We start from the raw sequence: 26,760 nt of genomic DNA, 5'->3' as shown, positions 1-26,760 counted from the left end.
GGAGACGGTTGCTGTTGCTTTAAAGAATAGCAACAGAAAGAAAGAAACAAATGAGGCTGTCCACAGTATCTCCAACTGCTCAGGTGATTTGAGCACTGGAAGTTGGAGAATTTCATTTCTTCTCTGCTTAGAGCAGGAACTCTCCCACCGCTGAACACGATAAACTGAATGCAATGGGACAGTGTCATTTCCTGCAGCTGAAGCTATTTTATTTGCAGAAACTAATTTGGATTCACTGGGCTATAAAGAAGACACATAATTCTGTCTCCTAATGTCAAATACTCTCATGCAACACTAGGCTCCATTCCTTGCTCCAATAGTTATTTCAATATTTTGTATTTTGGATCTTGGCTTTGAACCTAGGCCTTTTCTCTCTGATCGATACTCTAAAAAAATAGATAAGAAAAGCATCTTCCTTCTCCCTGAGTAAAGTATTTTTCTGCATAAAAAGGAAACTTTAGCAAGAAGCACTCAGAATATTTTTCTTGAGAATAACTTTTAGCTTATTACAGAAGGCTTGCTCTTGGTATACAGATTAAAACTGGCAAGAAACAAGGGCAGGGGTTGCAATTCAAACTAAAGTTCTCATGGCCTGATACTACTGATTGATTAATCTCTATTTCCTCTCTGTTTTGAAAGAAGCTTACTGAACTTCACTGAGCATGGTTGACCTGGATGGCGTGCTTCAGCAGCATATGCTTTTTGACTACATCAAGCTCAGGTTAGAAATATCTTGATCATACTCTCCAAAGGGCTTTAGTACAAAAAGCTGCTGAGTCAATCAGCCTTGTCAAGGTGGACACATTTCTAGTCAAGTTCAGAACTGACATTTTAAATACAAAATAAAATAGAAATTTTAAATACAAACCCAAAACGTGAACAAGTTATCTATGGAGTTTAAGTTTCTAGGTCCAGATATTTGCTGAGTAAGACTTTCAAGATTGCAGTTTTGTATTTAAAGGACCAAATTCTGGTTTAATTCCCCTACAGATCCTTTTAGAGCTCTCAACTCCAAATGTTTTATTCCTTTTCATACATTTCCAGGTTATTTTTGTGAAGTTCACAATCACAGATGAACTACCTGACCCAGTGCTCTTCTCCCTTTCATAGGAGAGACACGTTTCACCCCTTTGTAACAGGTAAAACTGAAAGTTTTTTCAAAAAAGATATTTCACTTTATCTAATTAAAGTTAATACTTTATAATATGTTGCTCATTCTTAGCTTTCTCCACTGCTAAAAAAGCAAGAAGCAAGACCTCTTATCCTAAAAATTATGCAATTCTGTAACTTTTTCTCAGGACATTGGGAAAATAAGTTATATGACAAGGTAGATACACTCATAGTTACCACTTAATACTTTTTTAAAAAATTCTCATAAAGGTTCCTTACTATCAGATAGGATAGCTAATACTACTTGTTTCAAAATCATCAGCAGAAAATTCTTGGATCAAAATACATGAATCACATTTGGCCTGCCGTAACACTTCCTGAGTACTGAACAAGTCATAAGCTTCCTGGCAGCTTGCTTTCTAACACTTTCCCAAAGCTCTGCTCTGTTTTCCCCCAGGCATGTAATTCCAGGACACCTGTTTTTTAGTAATACAAAATATTAATTTCCTATTTCCCTTCCAAGTAGCAGTGTTTGGCTGTATAGCCTTTGAATGAGTCTCTAAGAGCCCTGGGGATAACCACATCTGAAACATTAGATATCAGTAATCTGGAAGGTGCTTTAATTATTCAGGAAATAGAATTCCAAACAGTTGCTATACTTGAGGATGTTTCTTATCTCACATGAAAAACACCATTCTCACCATGATTTTGCCATGAGGTTTTTCATGCTCTGCCATGACAAACTATGTAGTGAAAACCAGCAAAAAAAATAAAATGTGGGAACATCAAGGACAAAGTAGATACATTTTGTTTGCAAATCGTATATTGTTGCTTACATACAAATATAAAATAACATTAAACCCTACGGATTAATTCCATGAAGTGATTCAGACATCTACTTGGACTTTAGGCATCCTTCCCTAATATTAGAATAGAAACATAGAATCATTTAGGTTGGAAAAGACATTTAAGATCATCAGGTCCAACCATAAACCTAACACTGACAAGTCCACCACTCAACCATGTCCCTAAGGACCACATCTGCATGTCTTTTAAATACCTCCAGGAATCGTGACTCGACCACTTCCCTAGGCAGCCTGCTCCAAGGCTTGACAACCCTTTCATGCAGAAATTTTTCCTAATATCCAATCTAAACATCTCCTGATGCAACTTGAGGCCATTTCATCTTGTCCTATCGCTTGTTACTTTGGAGAAGAGACCAACACCCTCCTTGCTACAGCCTCCTTTCAGGTAGTTGTAGAGAAAAATAAGGTCTCCCCTCAGCCTCCTTTTCTCCAGGCTAAACAACCCCTTGTTCCCTCAGCCGATCCTCATCAGACTTGTGCTCTAGACCCTTCACCAGCTTCGTTGCCCTTCTCTGGACACGCTCCAGCACCTCAATGTCTTTCTTGTAGTGAGGGGCCCAAAATTGAACACAGTATTTGAGGTGTGGCTTCACCAGTGCCAAGTACGGGGGAAAATCACTTCCCTAGTCCTGCTGGCCACACTATTGCTGATACAAGCAAGGATGCTATTGGCCTTCTTGGCCACCTGGGCACACTGCTGGCTCATATTCAGCTGGCTGTCAACCATCACCCCCAGGTCCTTTTCTGCCAGGCAACTTTCCAGCCACTCTTCCCCAGACCTCTAGCATTGGATGGAGTTGTTGTGGCCAAGTGAAGGACCCAGCACTTGGCATTGTTGACCCTCATACAATTGGCCTTGGCCCATCGATGCAGCCTGTCCAGACTCCGCTGCAGAGCCTTCCTAGCCTCAAGCAGATCAACATTCCCACACAACTTGGTGTCATCTGCAAACTTAGAGAGGGTATACACTCGATGCCCTCATCCAGATCATTGATGAAGATACTAAATAGAACTGGCCCCAATACTGAGGCCTGGGGAACACCAATGTGACTGGCTACCAACTGGATTTAACTCCATTCATCACAACTCTTTGGACTTGGCCATCCAGACGTTTTTTTACCCAGCGAAGAGTACACCTGTCCAAGCCATGAGCAGCCATTTTCTCCAGGAGAATGCTGTGAGAAATGGTGTCAAAGGCTTTACTAAAGTCCACATAAACAACACCCACAGCCTTTCCCTCATCCACTAAGTGAGTCACCTTGTCATAGAAGGGGATCAGGTTAATCAAGCAGGACCTGCCTTTCATAAACGCATGCTGACTAGGCCTGATCACCTGGTTGTCCTGTACGTGCTGTGGGATGGCACTCATGATGATCTGCTCCACAACCTTCCCCAGCACCAAGGTCAGACTGACAGGCCTGTAGTTCCCTGGATCCTCCTTCTGGCCCTTCTTGTAGATGGGCATCACATTTGCTAACCTCCAGTCAACTGGGACCTTCCCAGTTAGCCAGGACTGATGATAAAGGACTGAAAATGTCTTGGTGAGCACTTCCAGCAGCTCCCTCAGTACTCTCGGGTGGATCCCATCCAGCCCCATAGACTTGTGTGTGTTTAAGTGGTGTAGCAGGTCTCTAACTGTTTCCCCTTGGATTATGGGGGCTTCATTCTGCTCCCTGTCCATATTCCAGCTCAGTGGCCTGGTTTACCCAGAGAACAACTGGTCTTACTATTGAAGACTGTGGCAAGAAAGGCAGTACCTCAGCCTTTTGCTCATCCTTTGTCACTATGTTTCCCCCCCGCATCCAATAAAGGACGAAGATCCTCCTTAGCCGTCCTTTTGTTGCAAATGTATTTATAGAAATATTTTTTATTGTCTTTTACAGCAGTAGCTGGCCAGGTTAAGTTCTAGATGGGCTTTGGCCCTTCTGATTTTCTCCCTGCATAACCTCACAACATCCTTTTAGTCCTCCAGAGTTGCCTGCCCCTTCTTCCAAAGCTCATAAACTCTCTTTTTTCCTGAGTTCCAGCCAACGCTCTCTATTCAGCCAGGCTGGTTTTCTTCCCCCATCAGCTCATCTTTTGGCACATGGGGATGGCCTGCTCCTGCGCCTTTAAAGTTTCCTTCTTGAAGAATGTCCACCCTTCCTGGACTCCTTTGTCCTTCAGGACTGCCTCCTAGGGGACTCTGTCAACCAGTCTCCTAAAGAGGACAAAGTCTGCCCTCCAGAAGTCCAAGGTAGCAGTCCTGCTGACCCCCCTCCTTACTTCTCCGAGAATCAAAAACTCGATCATTTTGTGATCACTACGCCCAAGATGGCCTCCAACCATCACATCACCCACAGATCCTTCTCTGTTTGCAAACAACAGGTCCAGTGGGGCACCTTCCCTAGGTAGCTCACTCACCAGCTGTGTCAGGAAGTTATCTTTTACACATGCCAAGAGCCTCCTAGGCTGTTTCCTCTCTGCTCTATTGTATTTCCAGCAGACATCTGGTAAGTCGAAGTCCTCCACAAAAACAAGGGCTAGTGATTGTGAAACTTCTCCTATCTGCTTATAGAATATTTCATCTACCTTTTCATCCTGGTTGGGTGGTCTGTAACAGACTCTCACCATGCTATCTGCCTTGTTGGCCTTCCCCCTGACTCTTACGCATAAACACTCAACCCTATCGTCACCATCATCAAGCTCTAGGCAGTCAAAACGCTCCCTAACATACAGGGTTACCCCACCGCCTCTCCTTCCTTGCCTACTCCTTTTGAAGTGTTTATAGCCGTCCATTGCAGCACTCTAGTTTCTGTGATGGCAACTATATCACAGTAGTATTGTAACTGTCATAGCTGTCTTGCAGCTGACAGAATCTCTGGAAATAAAATTATCCTGATCTAATTTTAGTAGGTATGTGCAAAAACATTGAGATTCTTACTCCACTGAGCTTATGAGAATGTAGTCCACACCTGACTGTCAGAAGTCTAAAAGCAGGTGTTACACAAGTATTTGGCCTCCAGAACTATATCTGGAATTGACACCTCTGAGCATGCAAACAAAAGACAAGTACATGAACGCATATGTCCCATTAAACAGAACTGACAAAGGATTAATTATCTTCTTAGATGTTCTCCCTCCTAGTTCTCCTTGCTATTCTGCCTTATGTTATTGGACTGCAAGTAAGGAAAATCACTGAAATATGATAGATGAGAGATGCAGTGGGAAACAGAAAAGCTCACCTTCACAAACTGGAACTTTCCCAGTCCATGTGCCATCAGACCTACAGGCTCTATGCTCTGATCCTCCTGCCAGGAAGAAGCCTGGCTGACAAGTGTAAATCAATGTATAACCAAGTGAGGGAAGATCCATTCCTGCAACATTAGCATGACTTGGTGTTTCTGGTTGTTTACAGCTGTGTGCTACAACGAAAAGATAAAATATCCTTCAGTCAAAATGGTGAAAATATTTCTGAAAAAGTAATCTATACCCATTCTGACAGGTAACTAATGAAGAAAAAAGCATAAATAAATGTAACTAATATATTTTTAATTCACATTAAAAATTACTACATAGACTATAAATTACTGTCCTGAGCCTGTAAATACACTCTTGAAAATGGACCTTTCAATTTCAAGGGACCAAGAACTAACTTAAATGCACTTGCACAACCAAAATTAATTGTCTGCGTATGCGAATACAAACGGCGCGCATCTTACCACAGTTAAAAGCAATCATGGCTTGTGAGTTACATGACTTATGATATCTGTGTAGCATTGAATACCAGTGAATAAATGGGTCATTTGGAAAACACTATGAAAGATCAAGGAGAAATTGTAGGTGAGATAAGGTTTAAATATCAGGCAGAAAAATTAATTAGCATTCCTAATCTCATGCAAAGTGTCTTAGATCCTTAACAACCACCAGAATCTGAGTCTTGTGTTATCTCAAAAACAGCATACCTCCAAGAGCAAAGCTCACCTTTCAACACCCTGAGCTACTGATTTGCTGTTTTCTTAGGGGGAATGCTAGCACCAACTGAAACACTAATGCTGTTTTCTTCTGTGGGTATGCTTTCCATACACTGAAGTGATTCTATAAGATCAGACCTTATAAGGTGAGACTATTTCCAGAAAAATACAGCTGTCTAGCTGAAAAACTAGAAAGATTAACCATTATGTTATAACTTCAGTAAATTAGCACTGTTTACCAAATTGTAAAAGATCTAAGAAATGAAATGCTACTTCCAGTACCCAAGTGAGAAGATTCTCTCCATTTCAGATTCAAAAATTTCCAATTACAAACCCTTTTTTCCCCCTTCTTAAAATACCCTGACTCCATAGTTGGGAAACAGCTCAAACTCTTTACTAGAACTGATTGTAACTATCTGCTCCAGTACAAGTTAGGGTTGTGCAGGGCATTCCTCCATGTTCTGTTCTCACCACCTCCTCCCAAATCTTTCACTCTCTTCATTGGAAGGGTTGCACCCTCTTATATAGAAACTTATTATTTTCAGCATCTCTTTGGATGATGAGCTGTTTGTTATTCTCATTATTTTGTGTTGTTTTTTTCCTTAATTCTATAGGCTATTGTAGAAAAATTCACTCACAAAATTACATTTCTAGCTGCTGTAAGGTAGTAATGCAAATTTATATTAACTTTAAGTTAATAAAACTATATAACTTAAGTTAACTTTATAACAATGTTACTGTAACTAAATAGCCTAGATAAAAAAATTGATAGATCAAAAATCTGTCATTTACTTACGTATACATTCTGGCTGGATTCCACTCCATGTAAGATCAGGAAGGCAAGTTCGTGTTGTTGAGCCATGGAGAAGGTGTCCTTTTTTACAATGAAATTGAACAACATTTCCCACCTGTTGAAAAATAGAAAACACAGTAACATTGTTATGAGGAAATATCAGGTTGGGGTTTTTTTTCAAATTTGATAGCAAACTCCTTCACATAATACAGGCTTGTATTTTGATAAATTGTGATGCTCTTTCTGTAGAAAGTAAATTAATTTCACAGACCATTTTGATATGAAATAAAAATTTGCTCCATTCTCATCGAAATTACTCTCCCCCCAAAACTGAAATCCTCCATGGAAGAGAATCAAAACCTTGTTTTCTGTGGTCTCTCTGGTGTGTTGCTTTGGGCCCACAACAGCTGAGGCACTGTGAGTTTGGAAACCAAGCTTACTGTGGCTTCCTAGCTCTGGACCAAGGAGGAGCCAGTTAGGCAATCTTGCAGCAAGCCAGGGAAATCGCAGAGCTGAAATGGGTAATGGATTCTGCTGGACCTTTGCTGAACTAGATCCTCTTTGTGGAATGCTGGTTGAATTCACAAATTATAATGAGAAATATTTCATTAGAACATGAAAGGCCTGGTCAAGAACACTACCTCATGCTTCAGAAACTATAATGTTCCTATAATATTTTAATTTTGTTTTTTGATGACAAGAGGTAAAAAAGAATCATTCTTTATACCACACAGATAATAGAAACTGGAACACAAGTACATTACAATTTACAATAGCAATTCATCTGAGATTAGTTTTTAATTATTATTCTTCTTATGGGTATGTATTGCATAAAAAGGAAAATAGAATTCTTTAGTCAATAACAGTTTCTGCACAAACATAACATAGAATAACTTGTTCAGCATGTCCAGTCATGGTGACATTGATGAAAATGCAAATAATTCTGTTTCCATTAAAAGCAGGGAAATTAGATTACAAGCATATCATTCAGAGATACTTATTACATAGTTTATTACATGCTATAAGTGGTTAACTCAAATATTAAAGTGCATAGATCACATCTACTGTTCTGCAGTGACGTGTATTAATGTATTTGTATCATGTTTAAGCAAGAAGTTGAAAACTTTGAACTGTATATGACAGCACATTTATGGTTCTGGGTTTTTTTTTTCATTATTTTTTTAAAATGTATAACACTTAAATTGATACCCAAAGGTAAAATGTGGACTCTTTCACAATAGTTTGGTCCTGGGAAACAGCATTTCACTGCTATAAGTAGTCATTTGAAACTTTATAGTACTATTCCATTTCAGCTCAAGCTTCTCATCAGAATTAAATTTAATAATAACCCATGAACAACGGATAGTAGGTCATCAACACAGTATGTGATTTAAAATTAATCTCCCTTTTTTTTCCTCTTTACTGTGCTCACTGGGCTATGTAATGACTTTTAAAAGATTTTGAAGAAAATGCACTAAATCACTTTCATGATTAAGCACAAACTGGGAAAACACTAAAAGTTTTAGAAGTTGCACCAAATAGAAATAGAAGTACATTTTGTGTGGTAAAGAGCTTAGTTAAAACAACCACCACCAATATATTACTTTACAACAAGTACTAGTCTTATGAAAGATTTGTTCATTTCAGTAATTTGTCTCTGTTGAAGCAATCTCTATTTACAACTGTGGAAGGAACACCTGCCCTATTTAATCTTTAGCTATTGAGGAAGAAAATACTTCAACACTGTCTTTAAAACCAGGACCCTTTCACCCTTGCTCACACCAAAAAAAATCCAACGAAAACCAAACCTCAGCTTAACAGTTAAATGTAGTTTCTTAATAGACATCTGAATAAGAACTTATTTTTCTTTCCACTTTATTCTTTCAAAGTTGAAAGAATAGTTGAAAGTATGATCTTCCTAAATATAAAATATTTAAGAAAATATAAAATTGTTTTGTGATGTGGAGTAGCTGGACATCATGGAAGTCAATGAGGTAAAGAGGTTAATTGGCTACTTATACTCAGATATCTAATTCTAAACTGTAACTAAGTTAGAGATTCAAACTCTAGTAGTCAACAGCAACTCCAGAAGTAGCTACTCTACGGTTTTAACAGCTTGGTGACACTCCTCGCTTATTTTCAATTAACATTTTATGTGCTACATTCTCTTTTTAGAAAAAAAAGTATCTTCTTTTGAGAGTTCTACAGTTCTCACAATGTGATTATCTTTCATATATTAGCTCAACACTACTTAAATATGGGCAATACTGAATTAATCAGATAACTGCAGTCTTGAAATTTTCACCTACTTTTTAGCAGTATATTACCTAAAATAAATTTGTCATTGTATAGAATCCTTTTAGAGGAATAAAAAGTCAATAGATTAAAAATAAAATAATTCAGTATATTCAGTAAAATTCAGTATATTGTAATGCTACTCATCAAGAATGGTCTGAACAGAAAGTTCACACTTTGTGAGTTGAAAGGGCTGGAAAATCATGTCCATAAAGTCTTTAGACCTACAAGACTCAATGGGTAACAGTGAAAAAAGGAAGGAGGTGTGTTTTTTCAATTTTCTGTAATGTCTTTCTCTTTTTTAGCTGCCTATTCATGACTTTGGATCAGTTCTTTATGAAATGAATCTTCTGCTGGACAGATATATTGAAGGAAAACTGTTCACCTGAAGCGCAGAACCAAGAAATGCATAGAAATTTTTTCCACTGTCTGAACATCTTCACTGCAGCTCTGCCTACCTTATGGCTTCACTGAAGCTTGGTTGCCTAAACATCAGACCAGTTCTTTAGTACTACAAACATATCAGTGAGATAAGGAAATGGCTTAAGTTGCCAAGTAAGTGGAAAGGTTGAGTTGCTAGCATTCCACAATTTAAAAAAAAAACCCAACCAAAAAAACACCCACAGCAAACAAACAAAACTCAAAACAAACCATTGTTGATATTGCAACTTGTTGCAATACCAATTTTTCTATCCAAAACAGTAACTACTAGTGAAACTGTTTTCCTTATTTCCTCAAAAAAATTGGATGTCACCTGTATTAGCCTTGTTAGGGAAACACTACCTTTACATGCATAAACCCTAAAAGTAGCATCAAAAATACAGCAGTTGCTCAAGTGATAAAGAATTTTTTAGAAGTGCTGCCACTCTATTCAAGATAATGAATAAGTAAATAAAGGAATGAGGCTCCCTGCTCCTAAAAAAAAATAAACAACTTACAAGCAATATATCATTATTAAAAATAATAATTAAAAAAAGTAATTTAAAAATTACTTTTTGGGAAGTCTGTTTTGCAATATTCTTGTGCCAGAGGCACCAGGTGGCGCTAAAATATAGCCTTCTATGGTCTTAAAAAATTCCCAGTCTTGAGATGTTCTAATTTGTTATAATTTTTTGTTATACGGCTTGAATAGAAGCACTATTCTCTCCAGTGGGGAGAGCTGAGGAAACAGCTGAAATATCTTTGTTCACTGTACTCTCTGGTTTTAGGGAAGAACTGCTCTATGTTCAACAGTCTCTGCATCCAATCCTGAAAAAAAAAGATTTCTTTGTATACTGCTTGATCATCTCTGTTCCATAGCTGCTTTTTGCATAGTGTCAGTTATGGTTTGGATATTCCCAAAATCAACACCACTAACTTTTCCTTTTGCTAAGAACCAAAGACCATATATTTGCTATTATCTAACAGGAGAAATAGCAATCTGAGAAGAAAATGCATAAATATCAACCTGCATCCATTTATAAAGAAAAGGATAGTACTCTAGATACATTTTTTTCACCAGAATAATATTCTAATAATGTATAATAATGATAAAAATAACAATAATAAATTACTATCCTTATTATATCTTATATTCTTTATAAGAATAGAAGATATTTCTAAACTTCATGAGTTGCTCTACAATCAATTTTTTTCTTAGACTTCAGTTTACCAAAGAACAGGAAGATATTCTAACAAGCTTCTCTATCCCCAGCAATTCATGCCAAATGATCAAGAGGCTAAAGGAATGTCAGTTATTTCTCTTCACTAACTTTTAGCATCATATTTCAAGTGAATGAAAACACGACTCATTAAGTCTTTGCTGTATCTGTAGTTTGGTAGCCCGGTAATACAGTATTGCCACTACCAGCAACAGTCTATTGAGTCTGAAAGACCTCTGGGCAGAGGCTTGCCAGGCCTCCTTTGTTTGAAAGTGTCTTGAACTGCCTGGAGTTTTGTTTTGGGTTTTTTTTTAAACTTGGTTTAGCTGTAACTTCACATTTCCTTGTGATCAGGTGGCTACAACTAATTTTTGTGCCTTCCTTTATCTTTGTATGGTACAACCACAGCTTTATATCCATAGTAGTAACAAGAAGCTATTATGTGCAGAATAAGCTATTTACCACTAACGTGATGTGGTATGGACAAATACAGGTCTGGCACTGGAATGATAGCAAAGGCCTTGAGAAATGAAGACACAGGATACTGTGAAGAAGACTACAGGTGTGGGTATGATATGAGCTGTGACACAGGCTTGGCTCTGGAGACCCCATTGCTGTGAACAACTCACCTATGGTCACTTAAAGAAATGCAGACCTGGACAAAATCATGTTTCAGGGGTAAAAAAGAACAGTATCTAACATAGGTGAAATGCACCTTATAGAGTAGACTGAAAAATAATGTGGAGCTGCAGTGTGGGTGGTGTAAAAGTGTGTTAGAAACATCATAAATAACCCCAGGTGTATCAAGAATGACAGAGACCAAAAAAAATTTAAAAAAAGAAGGGGAAAAAAAAAAAGGCAAAATCACATTCCTGCCAGTGAAGAACTCCAGATTCTGACACTAACATTCCCCACTGACACCAGGCTGAAGCCATAGACTTCAGGATCATGCGAAGCAGAAGGAACTAGGAGAATTACATGGTGTCTGATAAGGCTTAAATTACATTTTCATTGATGTAGTGATGATGTCAACTGTGCTAATGGAGACAGCTACACTGTGGTAGTACAGCACTTCTCTTGGAATTTCATCCTAAAATTGAATCAACACTAAAGTTTTTATAAGCATTACATTCACAGAAGCAGATTACTTGCAAGGTTGCTCCACATCTGCAGATCAAGTTTCATATGGCATTTCATAAAATAGAACCCAAGAGCTAACGCAGAGCTACCACTACTGTAATGTGGCCATTTTCCTTTCTAAATTCAGACTGCCCTTTGGCTCCCTTCAGGCTTTAATGTAGGGGAAAATAGCTGAATTTCTACAAAAACATATGTTGGAAGAGTATGAGAAGTAATAAATCTTACATATATGACCGATTGGTCTAAGCAGTTCTAAACTGTTTCTTCAATTCAGTAGTATCTTGTGTTACAACAGCTTATGTTGAAAGGGCTATAAGCAATTTTCTCTGTTACTAGCAATATATCTGAAGAAATATTTCAAAACCACAGTTTCTTTCCAAGGAGCAATTTATTTTCCAGATTACAGATGAAGTCAGTATTCACTAAGTTCTAAAGATATTTTGTCTTCATTGTAACACACTGTTAAGGTAGATCTGTCAAATGAAAAATACTCAGATGAAAGGTAAACATCCTAGAAGTACATATTCATAACAACTAAAGCAGGTGATGCTCCTCATTTACATGCCATGCCTGATATCCAAGTAGCAGTAAACTGGTATTTTGATATTATATTTGAACACACAAAAACCTGATCTGCTTCTGCATGCTGAATTCAATACCAAACAATAAAATCCATGCAAAATTCTGTTACGTCTTTGCTACAAAGCTCCTATTTAACAGTTGAAACACCATTCAAATGTGAGGTGGTGATATTTGTGCTTTTGTTAGTGTAGGTTCCAGGAAGTCAGGTTTTGATATGCCTTTCAGTCAAGCCTGGAATAATGTTGTATATGCCTGAACTTTCAATGCAATCAATGAGGTAGGAACACAGATAATCAAGAGTAGGGGAAACAACAAGAACAAAAAAACAGTGCTGTGGAAGTTCATGACTTGACATTAGTATTGTGAAAAGCAAGTGACAGCCAGTGATATAGTCAGGTAAAACAGGAGGTATTGTCATTTGTTGAAAAGCACTTAAAACAAGACTCCACATATGAAGACTTGAATTCTACACTGTGAGCCTACAGCTTGATTTTTTTAATGAGATAGAGATATAAATTAAAAATGTAACAATTAAGTTACATAAGTGACCCTATTAATATTAGTTTAAATGTGAAGGATTTAAGAAAGTTAAAAAAAAAAAACAAACCACACACACACACAAACAAACAAAAAACCCCACCAAACCTCCAAAAGAGAAAAAAAAACCCACCCTGGGTTAGAGTCAGAAAACCATCTTATATATTCAACAGTAACAACTCCTTGTTATGTGTTTGCCAATTGCAAAACATTTTGCTTAATTTTGCATAAACTCTTTTGTTCTATTGTTTAAAATGGTAGACAATGGATCTATTAGACAAAAGAAAATCAAAGCCATCTCATCTTCAGTATCTTGGGATAATTTACAACTATTTTTTACCCTTCTGCTGTGGATGGAAGTAAAGTCATTATTATCCCATTCATACAGGAAGTTAATTATAGCATAATATAAATTAATTTATAATATGTTTGTGGTTTAAATGAGTCATAGCATTATTGAATATAAGGTAATGTAATATTTCTTTCCAGGATCTACAGACAATAACTTGTCTAGAACCGATCATTTTCACTGTCGTTTCCACCCAATAAAGTGCTAAACTCAGCTTAATCTGTACGAACGATATTCCTACCCTGTTCTGTATTAATTAAGCAATCATATTTAGAGTAACCAGAAATTGCATGCAAGCATTTAGTTACTACGTAAAACCAAATCCGCTACATGAGTGTGAGGATAAGTTGTTGGCTAGGTAAGGAGACTATAGCTCATACAGTTTAAATCTGCTAGGCACTAACCTTACAACTGTGGGATCAAGGTTGTAAATTCTGCAGGCAGCTACACTTCTTTTAGAAATTATTTATCAGTTGACATTTTGCCTGGTATTTTAACAGTTCCATGCTAGCTGTGAGTGATGCTTTCATTCACAACTACAACAACTACACCACAAATGAGAAAGTCTGCATTAGCTTCTTCACTGATAAAAAGCTCATTAATATGCCAGAGAAACTGTGACAATAAAATTGTAGAAAATGGTCATTGCAATGATTCATTTCTTACACAGTTGAATAAAGGGTTGCCCTTTAGCATAATATTGTATTATACCCAAAGGAAGTTAGCCCAAGGACTGCCCCTGCATATTCTATCTTGGCACGAAACAGCACCCCATTCCCTGGAGAAAATTGAGACAATTATATTACCACTCACATATGATTGTGATCTAGCACAATCTGGAAACCCAAAGATTGCTAAAACAATCACTAAGCAGGAGGAGTACTGCGTAAAGGCCACCAAAATGACAAACCAAAGAAACTTTTGGCCATTAAACTTTGAAAAGTCTTTAGCTATAACCTTTGCTTTTAAAAACTGATTTCATGTTGTAAATCTGTTCAAATTTCAATCATCCCTTTCTTGCATTTCTGGCAATCTGCAGTTTTTATTTAACTCCTGCTACTAGACAGGTACCACATACAACTGGGAAGCTGCCAGCTGACTCTTCCGCCTAGTCCTCTTCATGTGGCTGGAGCTTTCTGCCCTGACACCAAACACAGATGTAGCAGGATAGTTTAGACTCTCTCTTAGTTTGTTTGCAGCTGCCTTATGAGATTCCTAGCAAATTATAGGGCACATATTTGCATGTGTACACCATTCACCCATGAAAACGTCTCACTGACATCAGTGTCTTCTGTGATTCAGAAAATCAGAAATTCCAAAGCATTTTCAATTTCACAATTCTGTTTCCAACAGAAGCATATGCGAACAACATTTGCTACAACACACCCTTGTAGAAAAGGCAGCCAACATCCTCCTGGGCTGCATCAGGCAGAGCATTGCCAGCAGGTTGAGGGAAGTGATTCTTCCCCTCTGCTCAGCACTGGTGAGACACAAGCGGGTGCTGGGTCCAGTGATGGGCTCACCAGTGCAAGAGATACAGGGACATACTGCATTGTGTCCAGTGATGGGCCACAAAGGTGATTAAGGGACTAGAGCATCTGGCATACAAGGAGTGGCTGAAACAGCTGGGATCGTCCAGCCTGCAAAAGGCTCAAAGGGAATCTTATCAGTGTGTATTAAAATTTACTGGGGGCAGGAAAGGCAACAGACACAGACTTTTCAGTGGTGTCCAATGACAGGACAAGAGGAAATAGGCACAAACTGAAACATAGGAAAATCTGTTTAAAAATTAGAAAAAGAATTTTCACTGTAAGGGTGATCAACTTGGAACAGGTTGCCCAGAGAAGCTGTGGAATCTCCATCCCTGGAACTATTCAAAACCACCTGGACACAGCCCGGATCAACCTGCTCTAGCTGATCCTGCTTTGAGAAAGGGGGTTGGACTAGAAGCTCTCCAGGGGTATCTACCAGCCTCTGTGACTCTGTGATTCATTTGTGGTCACATCATTTCCAAATGTAACAACAGAATTTCTCTCAGGAAAAAAAAACTCCACTGTTTTTTAGAGTATGGCTACACAGGCAGTTTGGCACACAGTATACACACTGTTCAGGAGAAAAAGCCTACTTAATAAACAGTAGGGAGCACTTATATATTGGTGGGGAGATACTGAGGTCCTTCAAGGTGAAACCAAGCAGAACTCGATCACCAGGGTTTCATGTAGCACATTGCTAATAGGGACACAAGGTCAATGTAATCCAACAGCTAGAAATAAGGAAACACTCCAGCAACCAGCTCTTACAAGGCATGAGCAGTTTCTGGACCTCTAATCAGAAGTTTCTAGACTTTGAGGTAATATAAAAATATTTTATTATCCAAGTTAATAAAAAATAGTATACTCTACCTGATAGCCAAATGTGTTGTTTTGTGACCCGTGCCTTGGGACTCCTGGATTTTCACATGCTGTGCGAGTAGGTTCTTAAAAAAAATTACAATAAATTAAAGACAAAACAAATTACAGTATTTTAATGAATTACATGAATGTATCACAAAATTAAGTTTGTCCAACATGTAATAAGCCAATGATAAAAAGAAAAATAAAGTGACTTGATTCTTAAAGAGTATAGAATAAAATCAGGATAATTCAAAATAGCTGAAAACTCCTAGATTGACTTAGCAGGAAAAGGAATAATAAGCATTTCAAGAAACTTCAGTAATATGAGTGTAACCTTACCTATACATCGAGGAGAAGAACCACTCCATGTGCCATCTGCTTGGCAAATCCTGGTGCTGGAGCCAACCAAAATAAAAGGAGGATTGCAGCTGAAGGAGACTTCTGACTGATAGATGAAGCTTTTGCCTTCTCTTTTCCCTTGAGCAGGTACTCCAGGGTCACCACAAAACTTTGCTGTGAGAAAAGACATGATAGAAATGGAATGTGTCATTTATTAAAATACACAAAAATAACACTTACCTGAACTCAGTCAAGTAGTTACTCCATATTTTATATTTATTTTATTAAACACAGGTCAAATACAGAAACATTTAATAGGAATTTAAAGAGACACTAGATAGCCAATCTTTAGTCTGCTTCAGTTTGCAGTAGTTTTGCTAGCTGTTCAAAAGGCCTACATAGTGGCCTTGGTCAGTAGCTTGAAGTTGACACTCAAGCTTACACAACTTGTTTTATTAAGGCCCAAATATCCACAATTCACCTCTGCCCCAAACCACATCAATTAGAGAGCAATCAGAGAGTGTACCAAACCTTCATGTCAATCTCCCGTCCTCTCCTGCTTTCTGCCACCTACCCAGTGCTCAACTTTTTTGTATGATTAAAGGATTTGTCAGACAGATTTTAGGAATCGTAAATTCTTACTTCCTCATCCTTCACTGATAGATAAGAATTGGTATGTGTGGAAGTACAACACTTGAAAGTTAGTATAACTAACAAAAAAACCCCCACATAGTAAAGAAATTTCAGCAGCAATCCAAAAGTCAAACACTAAAAAGCTGTTATTAGGTGGGATAATTTTGACTCATAAGAACATATTCTTAAATTGATCTTTTTACTTTATACCTATCATCTAAAGATTCCTTATGTTGATAGCGCAACTAAGTAAATGCACTGCTGGCAAATTTACTGGCCTCCTTCTACTGTATAAAGTACTGATTATTGTCAGAAGCTGGATTTTGAATAATTGATTCAGGAAATGCAATCAGCTATGGTAAACCCTGTGCCATCAGACTATGTTATCCTCTAACACACCATGAATTCCAATATTGTAGAGTCTAATTTCATATCAAACAGAAAATGCTGGAATACACACAAAAAAATAAAGCACTAACCCAGGTGTGCAATGACATATTTCTAAAAAGGCATGTTGTACAGACAGTGGAATTTTCTGCTCCATCTTTCTCTTCTACAAACAAAATTTCAATTACTACTCTTAAACAACCACCTTCAAAATACATTTCTAATATCTCTATCTTTGTCACCTATGCCTTAAGCTTTCCAAAGGACCTGCTCACATGAAATGCTCCTGCTCTCTACCTGTTACTGCAGACACTGACTGTACAGGAAATCCATTCACACACATGTTGTTGAAGAAAAAGGGCTTAATCTATAACATATCAGAAATATATACAATTTCATGGCTTTAAGTAGAATGGGACTGTCTGCAGAACTATAGGCCAAATTCTGAAAAGATCTATGAATTGGGGATAGTGCCACACAGTGAACATCATTGTGTGATTGACAGATCACATTGTAATTTATGTTTTCATTAGAAAATTCTGTGGAAGTTTTAATTTGAAAATACACAAAACACTTAGAGATTTTTAACATAGAGGCTTGACATTTTCTCCTGAACAGGTCTTTGTACCAACAAAGTAGCAACCACTCTCAAGGAAAAAAGATCCTGACATTAAAAATTGGTTTTTTGGTAATTTTATTAATTTTTTATAAAACTAAGTAAACTCACCACTTAGTTGTCAGTCAGCTCTACCCAGTCCTTGAATAGCTACTGAATATCTGCCTTCTATATAGGTAACCATGGAAATCAGGCACCATGGTAAAACATGGCAGTTTTCCTCTGATATTGGAACAGGGGACTACAGAACAAACTAAAGTTGCAGCAAACTGGAAGCTCTGTGAGTTCTCCCACTCCCAATGGAAATATTTACCTAAGGACTCTGAGAGCCTTCAACAGAGACAAGGCTGTGGAGCTCTGACACTGAGGCTGTGAAGTTAGTATCATTCTTCAAAGACATTTAATTGATTAACAGCAAGTTGTATATCTGTAGTTAGAAATTTTCAGGCATAGGCCTATATTTTTTTTGCCATCTATTGCCAAGCTTATAAAAACAGCAGTCCTTTACTCAAATTACTATATGAATAATTAAGCGGACAAATTTACTAGGTCATAGATGACAAATACACAACCAAAGACATGAACATATTCCATTCTGAATAATTATTCCATGTTATAACTATACCTTGCGTATCTTCAGCTACAGGCTTTATGGAACCAAGCTGGGAACTAAATTTCTGATGTCAGGGACTGCTTAAACATTGCTCATTGAGAATTACTTTCACCAGCTCCCTCTCATTTCTGCCAGATGGCAGCTAGTTTAAGCTCTTTGACAAACACTGGCTGTCAATTGATTTATCTTGCAAGCCAATGGGTAACCATTGCACATCAACAACGTTCAGTTAATGTAATCTCTGCATGAAACAGCCTTTAATTCCCATGCAGCTGTATTCTGTGCTAACTATACCTTTTAAAAAGTTTAAAGGTGGAGCCCCTTTTTCAGAGCATATTGCAATATTGAGTATTCCAACCTCGAAGATGACAAATAGCTTGTGGTATCCAAAAATGAATGTAAGGACACAATATTTCAATCAAGAACAAATGATTAAAAGAATTTTTCATGGTCTTTAATGTTCATAATATAGTGGACTGTAGAAGAGCTCCATCTAGAGAACTTAACAAATAGGTGGGTTTTTTCTTCTAGAAACAATGCCTTTCACCATGTTCCAGCTCTGGCACATACAGTTTCAGCAGCACTAAGCAACTGTTGTTGATGATATGAGAATATCATTAGGAAAAAAAGGAAAAGAAAATATCATCTATATGATATGCTTTCACGGTAGTAGGATATAGCAAAAACAAAGAACATTTTTGAAAGGGAGAGATGAAGAATGCAAAAAATAATAAAAGAATGGAGAACTGCATTTCGCAACATTTAGCAAGCTACCTGGCAAGCTCAGCTACTTGGCAAGCTCGAATTAAACTTCAGAAACTGTAAAGCCACAAAGATGAAATTACCCTCTTCCAGTTAGACTCCTTGCTCAAGACCATTACAGAATTTCAGTCGTATAGCTATTCTGCAAATAACTACAGAACCTCCTTCTTCAGTGCAATCAATTGAATATCTCTCAGAAGCAATGCAATCACTTCTTTAAAAAGATTTTTTAAATACTGAGTGGAATGACACCAACCTAAAGAAAAAGTCACATTTGCTATTGTAATGAAATTTGTAGCAATATAAAAATCCATCAATGTTAAAACTTTCAGGTTAACAAAATTTACTGCATAAAACATATAACTTAATTTAGCATAGGGGGAAAAATAGACAATTGTCAAGGAATCGCCCTGGGGCCTAGTCAACATTACTGTCAGAAAAAACTCTCTGTGACATCACAGAAAATTTAGGATGAGTAATGAGCAAATAAAAGCTTATAATGAAACTTCCTCTATTCTATATGTAGCTGGATCTGAAAACAAGACAGCACCTCTTAATCTTGTTTTGCCTTGGATCATTTGGTATGCATTGCCTGTAATTTTTTTTTTGTGTTTGTGTTTAAGGCTTCCTATATGCTCACAAAGGATTTACAGATATTCCTATGTCTTCCCTGATCTACAAATTATGTTACAATTTTGCAAAATATAGGATTGTATTTGTTCCAGGTTTGAAATGAACTGAGCCACTGCTGGGGCGGGGGGTAAGAAAAAAAAAAAGGTGAAAACTTCAAAGAGGAAAAAGGCACTATAGTTGAATAAATAAATACAGACTATAAAGTAAATACATACGCAAGCACTGAGGTACTTCACCACTCCATGTTCCATTCCCAACGCAAGTCAAAACAGCGGGAAAAGAGAGTTCATATCCTGGAGAGCAGACATAGCTAATGCTAAATCCCCAGTCCAAGTTTGTTCCTTCCAGCCTTCCATTAGAGATCTGCGGAGGAGTTGGGCAGGTAACAGCTGCAATAATATTCAAAATAATTAGGCCCAGCTGCTGTAAATATCCCCAGTGTACACAATTACTAGAAGAACCATATGTGCTAATTTCACCTTTTTTAGAGGACAATACAGTCAGGACATGCTACCTTCCTCACTGTATTCTTGTCACATTTCCTGAAGTAAGTACTTCTGGTTTCCTCCATTTAGGAGACAGTGGCGGATTGATGAAGTGTCTTAAATAAAACAGGATGCTGCATCAAACCAAATAGGAAGACTACCTAAGAATCAGTATGGAGACTATGAAGTGTACAACATTTAAGATATGTCTGGTAGTATACTACAAAACTATTTTGTTTGTCTGCTTAGACAACATAGCGTACAATTACCTTTAGTTACCGTGGTAATAGTCAAATACTTTGTTCCTGTTAACCAGCTTAGGCATTTGCTAGATATTAATGCACAGGGATGAAATTCCAGTATGATTGTTCCAAAATATGACTTGAAAGCCTGTTTCTAAGTACCACAGTTTGGTTAGTATTTGCTTAATGAATAGCTCCTCACCAAAAAGCATCTAGCTTCTAGCTAGAGGGAGAAAATTTAAGGATTTGCAACCTCTTGAAATGGTCAGTATTGCTACTCTAAAAAGGCCAACAAGAAGTATTTCAGTATAGCTTCTCATTTCCAGGCCTGCTAGGAAAAAATAGAAATATCTTCTACTCAGTTGTAGGAAACACGACTGAAAAACACCACAGGAGGACAGTAGAAATACACAGACATAACTGTAGTGATGAAGATAAAAGTGTTATTCACTGGATAATGGGGTAGTAACAGATAATTGCTAATTGAGAGCTGAAGGAAAATGGGTATAAAAGAAGTTAAATGAAAAAAAATCTCAATCAAAAACAGAAAGGGGGAAATTTAGGCCAAAGTTTCTAGAATGACTAAGAAAGAGAAAAGGGGTAAGAAAGAGAAAAGCTGGGAGAAACTGCTGGCAAAAGAGAAAGAAAGCAAATGAAACTAGTATGATTTAATTTAGTGGAGACAGTTGGGGTAAATGAGACGAGGTGGTGACTAAAAATAAAGCAGAGAACACACAGGTCACAATAATGGAGGAAATTAAATGCTGCACTCATAACCTTTAAACTTATGTTTAGACAGCTGTCATCTTTCAGGCTCAAAAGAAGTCAGAAGCACTAGATCAGGACAACTGCATATTTGAATGTGATCTGCAGAAGGTTCACCATGTACCATTTCTCCATTCTTGTTATACTCTTCAGTGAGAGAATCTCAACTATTTATACCACAAAGATGCACTGCAGCATCATTCATGGCTGTTTGAGAATGCGGCATGAAAGTAGTACTATTATCAAATAAACCTTTGCCAACCAGTAAACCAAATCTAAATTTTAAGGCCCTGTTTTTTATACTTTCTGTTTCTCTTGCTCTGGTTCATGGTTTAAAAAAAAAACAACAAACCAACCCAGAAAAGGACATGATAGCTTTTTGCCACACTTTCATGATGCTTTAATAAAATTAAGTCAAAATAAGTACTCCAAGCAGCAAAAGTCTGTCTGCATTCTCCAAGAGCTTAATGACTAGTCCTTTTAAAAGGATCTGTATGTTTTAACTTCCGAGCTGAATAATAAAGGAAGAAATACAGGTCAATAATTAGGAAAGGAGACAGAAGAAGTAGCATGAAAATAGGTGTAATATCAGAATTTGGGGGTGAAAAAAGCAAAACAAAACAACACCCAGCAACAACACAGAATGCCTCTCTAAGTATTTTGGCCATAAATATGTACAGCAATATTTATCAGTTTAAGAGCTGAAAGTATATTACAGATGCAAGTCTGCAGAAAAGACAATGCTTGAATAGTTGAATATTTAGTTGCTGATGAACATACATCCTTTTCCAACTAGGCAAAGCTAGAGAATTATTTATATCTTCCTTTTCAATGGCCTGGTGACAATTATGCATCCATTTTCTGCCCAGTTCATTTTACAATCATTTTGACTAAATGGTACCAGAGAACCCTGGCACTTCCTCCTGACAGTAAGAACTAATTGTTATATGTTTCAAACACACTACCACATATTATATATTACTTTTATTTACACAGTCAAAGAAATGGGTCTTATTAACTTACACAGTGCACTCACACAAACCTGTGTGGAGTAGAAAGAAATTCTGAGAACACTAGAGATTCTGCATATGATTATTATCTAGTATTTATACAAGCCGTAAATATGTATGACCTAAAACCAGAAAGACTCGAAAACTCAAAGCCAAAATTGACAGTCTAACTCTTTCTTCGTATGGTTCTGTTTGAATCAAATCAGAGTTAGATGTCCTGCTCCCAGTTAGGTGTCCCTAAGTAGTCCCTAAGAATTTGAGGCTGGGATACTATATCATAAATACTCATTCTGTCTTATGATCTCTTAGCTGTTTGTTTACAGCCAGTCTTGGAGACAGACAGACTCTTGGTCAATAGGACCAATACGGCCATTCTTCGGTTCTTAAAATCAGTTTTGTAATTGAAGCTGGGCCTGGCTAAGAGCACAATACAAATGGAAAAAAAAGTTAGTTGTTAAGAGGATCGCGAAGTCTGACATCCTCAGGAATGTGTTGGGAAAATAGCTTTAAAAATTGATATCCTCAAAGGTGAGTTAGAATTAAACTGGACTTGGTAAGATATTGGGAGAATTGTACTCAGCAAGGAAAGTAATTGCAAATGGGGTGGAGATTTGAAATTTATTATTTGATTTGTTTTGATGAATGAATTCAAGGAAGGAAAATGAGAACTGCTGAGCAGGTATGTAACGGTACTTCCTGAAAACAAAACAGAAGGAAGATAGATGAGAACAAAGTGAGTACAAACTTAGCCGACTAAATTTTAAAAGAATAGAGATCAGACATACTTAGTGTAAACCCAGAAAGAAAACACTAAAATGGTAATGCTGCTTCTCTACAGCTGTGGTATCAGGAAGAGTGAGGAAAATTACTCTAGAGAAAAGATGTTTTAGGGTTTAGCAAGCAAGTTTCTCAGAGAAAATTATTTTGATGACACAGATAAAGTGGTCTTTCAGTAACGTTCAGATTTTTTGCTGTTTAAATTTCAGCAGAGAGCATTAAAAAAATCCAATAAAACAGAAAAATCAGGAATGCAATTAGCAAAAGAGAGAAAAGGAAGATTTTGAGATTAATCCTTTGTTTTCACAGCAGAGAAAATAACATGAAGCAGAAAAATGTTTATTAGGAATTTGCTAGAAGGATTTAGTCTTTTTGCTGAGTATGTTGATACAGTACAGTGATGCTCAAAGGTGCACATCTAGATCAGAGAAAAATCTTAGTATTATGGATAGGATAACCCAGAACAACTTGCCTTCGGCAAAGTTCAGTTGTATATATGCAGACCTTTCCCAAAGGTGTCTATCACATGCTTGAGAGGTCTTTTTGTAAAGATGGAGATATATATAAGGCCATTTTTGGTATGACATGCTAACCTTAACAAGCAAACAAACAAATCTAAACCATTGTTTCATATTGGCTAATTCAGTTTAGCAGCAGAGTAACAAAATGTTCTATAAAGCTACAAAAAACTGTTCAATATACTGTGCTGGTATAAAAAAATAAAAGGGAAAAGAAGCAAAGGATGAAGTCACCATTCCTGCAGCCAAAAAATCAATTCAGTATATTCATACTAACAGTAAGTTTTGATTTCTGTGGAAATATTTGGCTGACTCATTACAATAAACAGTGGTTGTAAATGTCATAGAAGAAATAGTTGACAATCAAAATAAATGTTGTACCTTTGCATGTTGGGATTACTCCACTCCACGTGCCATTGCTGGTACAAGTGCGAATTAAGGAGTTATTTGATTCCATTGTATAACCAGGTTGGCACATATAAGTAACATTTTGTCCAACAACATAATCATCACCATATCTCATGCCATTGGCTGGGACTCCTGGATCTCCACAACTGATAACTGCAAGTAAATAGTCGAGGAACAGATTTTAAAACCTAAATGTAATTTATTTATATATGAGGGGAAAAACATAGGGCAAAACTAGGAATTTACTGGGGAAAAAAGGAGAAGGAAAAAGTATCATGAATCTTCTCTCCATCAAGAGAAGATAAACATATATGTCATCTGAATTAGCTGCCAAACACAACATGTGGAGCTGTATAATAGTTATATTTGGAGAACATCAATACATCTGTTCAACAGTAGAAGTAATGAACTGTACAATTTTCATAAGTAAAAGTTCAAGATTATAAAATGAAAAAAAAGGTAAGAAATAATCCATATGTCACTACTACCCTTTGATACCCTCAAATTTTCCTATCAGTTCAGATTTCATTATTAAAGAAGCAGATATCTATTGTTTAGTTTACTTTTCCATGGGTACATCCTGAATGGAAACACAGTCTGGAAAATTTAAGATATATGTCTGCAAAAAGCTCCCACCTTGTAAATTCTCACATGGTTACTACGTACATAAACAGATGAGAATGTTCAGGCAACCCCTAAACATGGCCATGGCCAGTGCCAAAATTAGGCCTATAGTACTTTAATGAATGGGAGTGGTTGTAAAACCTCTTGTGACTTCTAGTGTCAGGAGATAATTTAACCTGCTAATGACATTAAATAGTCACAAGGAGTTAATAAAGAGTTATATCATTATAATCTGAGAATAATGTTAAAATAGGTAAGTTTCTCTCAGATCTGGTCAATTGTATTTATCAATTTCTGGAACAGTTTTCAGAGTAAGAAATCTTGAGGACCCTAGTGGCAATGATAAAAAGCTGTTGTTTTCAGGAAAAAAAACAAACACTGGGAAAAAAAATCTAGTTCATACAAAATACAGCACCTATGTGTTTTACAGTTTATCTTATAGTGAACTTGACAATCCCCCTACAGCACTGTTATTACTTCTGGAAAATTGTGGGAGGCAGTTTCCTGGGCAGAAAGCACATCCTGGACACTTCTAACTCAATGCCAAAGCATGACTGATGTGAATGGCACCCTGTCTGTACCATGGTTTCCAAAATGAGAAAATGCATGACTACATGGCTGTAACATATTCTGGCCAGGTTCCTTGTTCTAAATAATTGGGGAACTGAGAAACTGTCATGGTTTAGCTTCAGTCGGCAGCTAAGCACCACATGGCCGCTCGCTCACCCTCCCCCCCACCCCGCCCTGGTGGGATGGGGGAGAGAATCTAAAAAACAAAGTAAGAAAACTCGTGGGCTGAGATAAGAACAGTTTAATAACTGAAATAAAATAAAGATAATAACAACAACAACAACAACAACAACAACAACAACAATAATAATAATAATAATAATAATAATAATAATAAAAATACATTGTAATGAAAAGGAAAACAACAAGAGAGAGAGAGGAAAAAAACCCAGGGGGGCACGGGGGGGGAGTGATGCAACTGCTCACCACCCGCCGACCGATGCCCAGCCAGTCCCCGAGCAGCGATTGCTGCCCTCTGGCCAAGCCCCCCCAGTTTATATACTGGGCATGACGGCATATGGTATGGAATAGCCCTTTGGCCAGTTTGGGTCAGCTGTCCTGGCTGTGCCCCCTCCCAGTTTCTTGTGCGCCCGGCAGAGCATGGGAAGCTGAAAAGTCCTTGACCAGTGTAAACATTACTGAGCAACAACTAAAACATCAGTGTGTTATCAACATTATTCTCATCCTAAATCCAAAACACAGCACTATACCAGCTAGGAAGAAAATTAACTATTCCAGCCAAAACCAGGACAGAAACCAAAGTATATAGTATGCCTGCTCTACAGTTTATCACAGTCTGAGTGATCAGATACTAATTAAGCTGCATGTATCAAATCTTAAAAAAAAAGTCTCACATGATTGCTGTCTATGGATATAGAAGAGACTATAAAACATACCACAGGGTTATCTCAGTTAGTCTGAAGGTAGTTAGTGCAGTGATAAAGAAAATTGGAGATCAGCCTATTTTATTTTACCTAGTAACACGGTAATTTTAAAATTTTTTTAAACTTAAAAAGTCATAGATTTTGTCATTCTTCAAAAAATATAGAGCTGTGACAGACAGAACTGTTTCTCTTAGTTACACGAGTATATTCAAATACTCTACATGTTCTGCCTTCCTTTATTCGACATATTCATTTTACTATCCTTAATGTTGCAAATTCAAGTAAAATCATCCTTGACATTTTTCCAGGTATATTATTGTTTTGACTAGATGACAACATGATGCTCCTGCCTTTGTCCTTTTTTCCCTAATCCTTGTTTCACCCCTTTAGATTTTCCTGTATGAAGAATATTTCAAATCATTGCCTTACGAATTTAAGAACGTGCAAACACCATACACCATATATGATCAAACAGCTCCACAAACTATCCGTTTATTTTATACTGTTGAAAACTACTTTTGTTGTTTATTTAAATCCAACTAAAACCATGTTCTTAGCTTTTCATTCACCTTCCTTACAATCTCAATTTCTTTCCTTTGGTCATTAATACAAACTTTTTGCTTCTTCCACTGTTGCTGTTACTGTAATGATTGTACCCTTTCCTGCTACTGACACTTTAACATTGATCCGTTATACAGCAAGAGCCACCATGGCTTTAGCAGATCTCTAGATTGTTCTACCTTCTCAAAATTCCTACCTTCCTATCATTAACTTTTCAAGCCATATTTCAAAGAAAAAGAAAACAAAACTAGACCTGATTTTCTTTCATGTGTTTT

General features: G+C 37.1%; 1 protein-coding gene across 3 annotated transcripts in view; it reads right to left on the bottom strand.

The window, feature by feature from the left end:
* CSMD3 (CUB and Sushi multiple domains 3) overlaps positions 1-26,760 on the bottom strand; it is a 782,968-nt gene that overhangs the window by 16,120 nt on the left and 740,088 nt on the right. For all 3 annotated transcript variants that reach the window (XM_072852006.1, XM_072852007.1, XM_072852008.1), the window contains 6 exons: positions 23,820-23,999; positions 19,857-20,030; positions 15,998-16,171; positions 15,668-15,741; positions 6,726-6,837; positions 5,201-5,380 (listed from right to left, as the gene is read on the bottom strand). In XM_072852006.1, the coding sequence (XP_072708107.1) occupies positions 5,201-5,380; positions 6,726-6,837; positions 15,668-15,741; positions 15,998-16,171; positions 19,857-20,030; positions 23,820-23,999 (894 nt within the window). The remainder of the gene's footprint in view (positions 1-5,200; positions 5,381-6,725; positions 6,838-15,667; positions 15,742-15,997; positions 16,172-19,856; positions 20,031-23,819; positions 24,000-26,760) is intronic.

This window comes from Ciconia boyciana, chromosome 2 (assembly GCF_034638445.1).
Source record: "Ciconia boyciana chromosome 2, ASM3463844v1, whole genome shotgun sequence".
In the NCBI taxonomy this organism is placed as follows: Eukaryota; Metazoa; Chordata; class Aves; order Ciconiiformes; family Ciconiidae; genus Ciconia; species Ciconia boyciana.
This window is presented reverse-complemented; position numbering and strand designations above follow the sequence as displayed.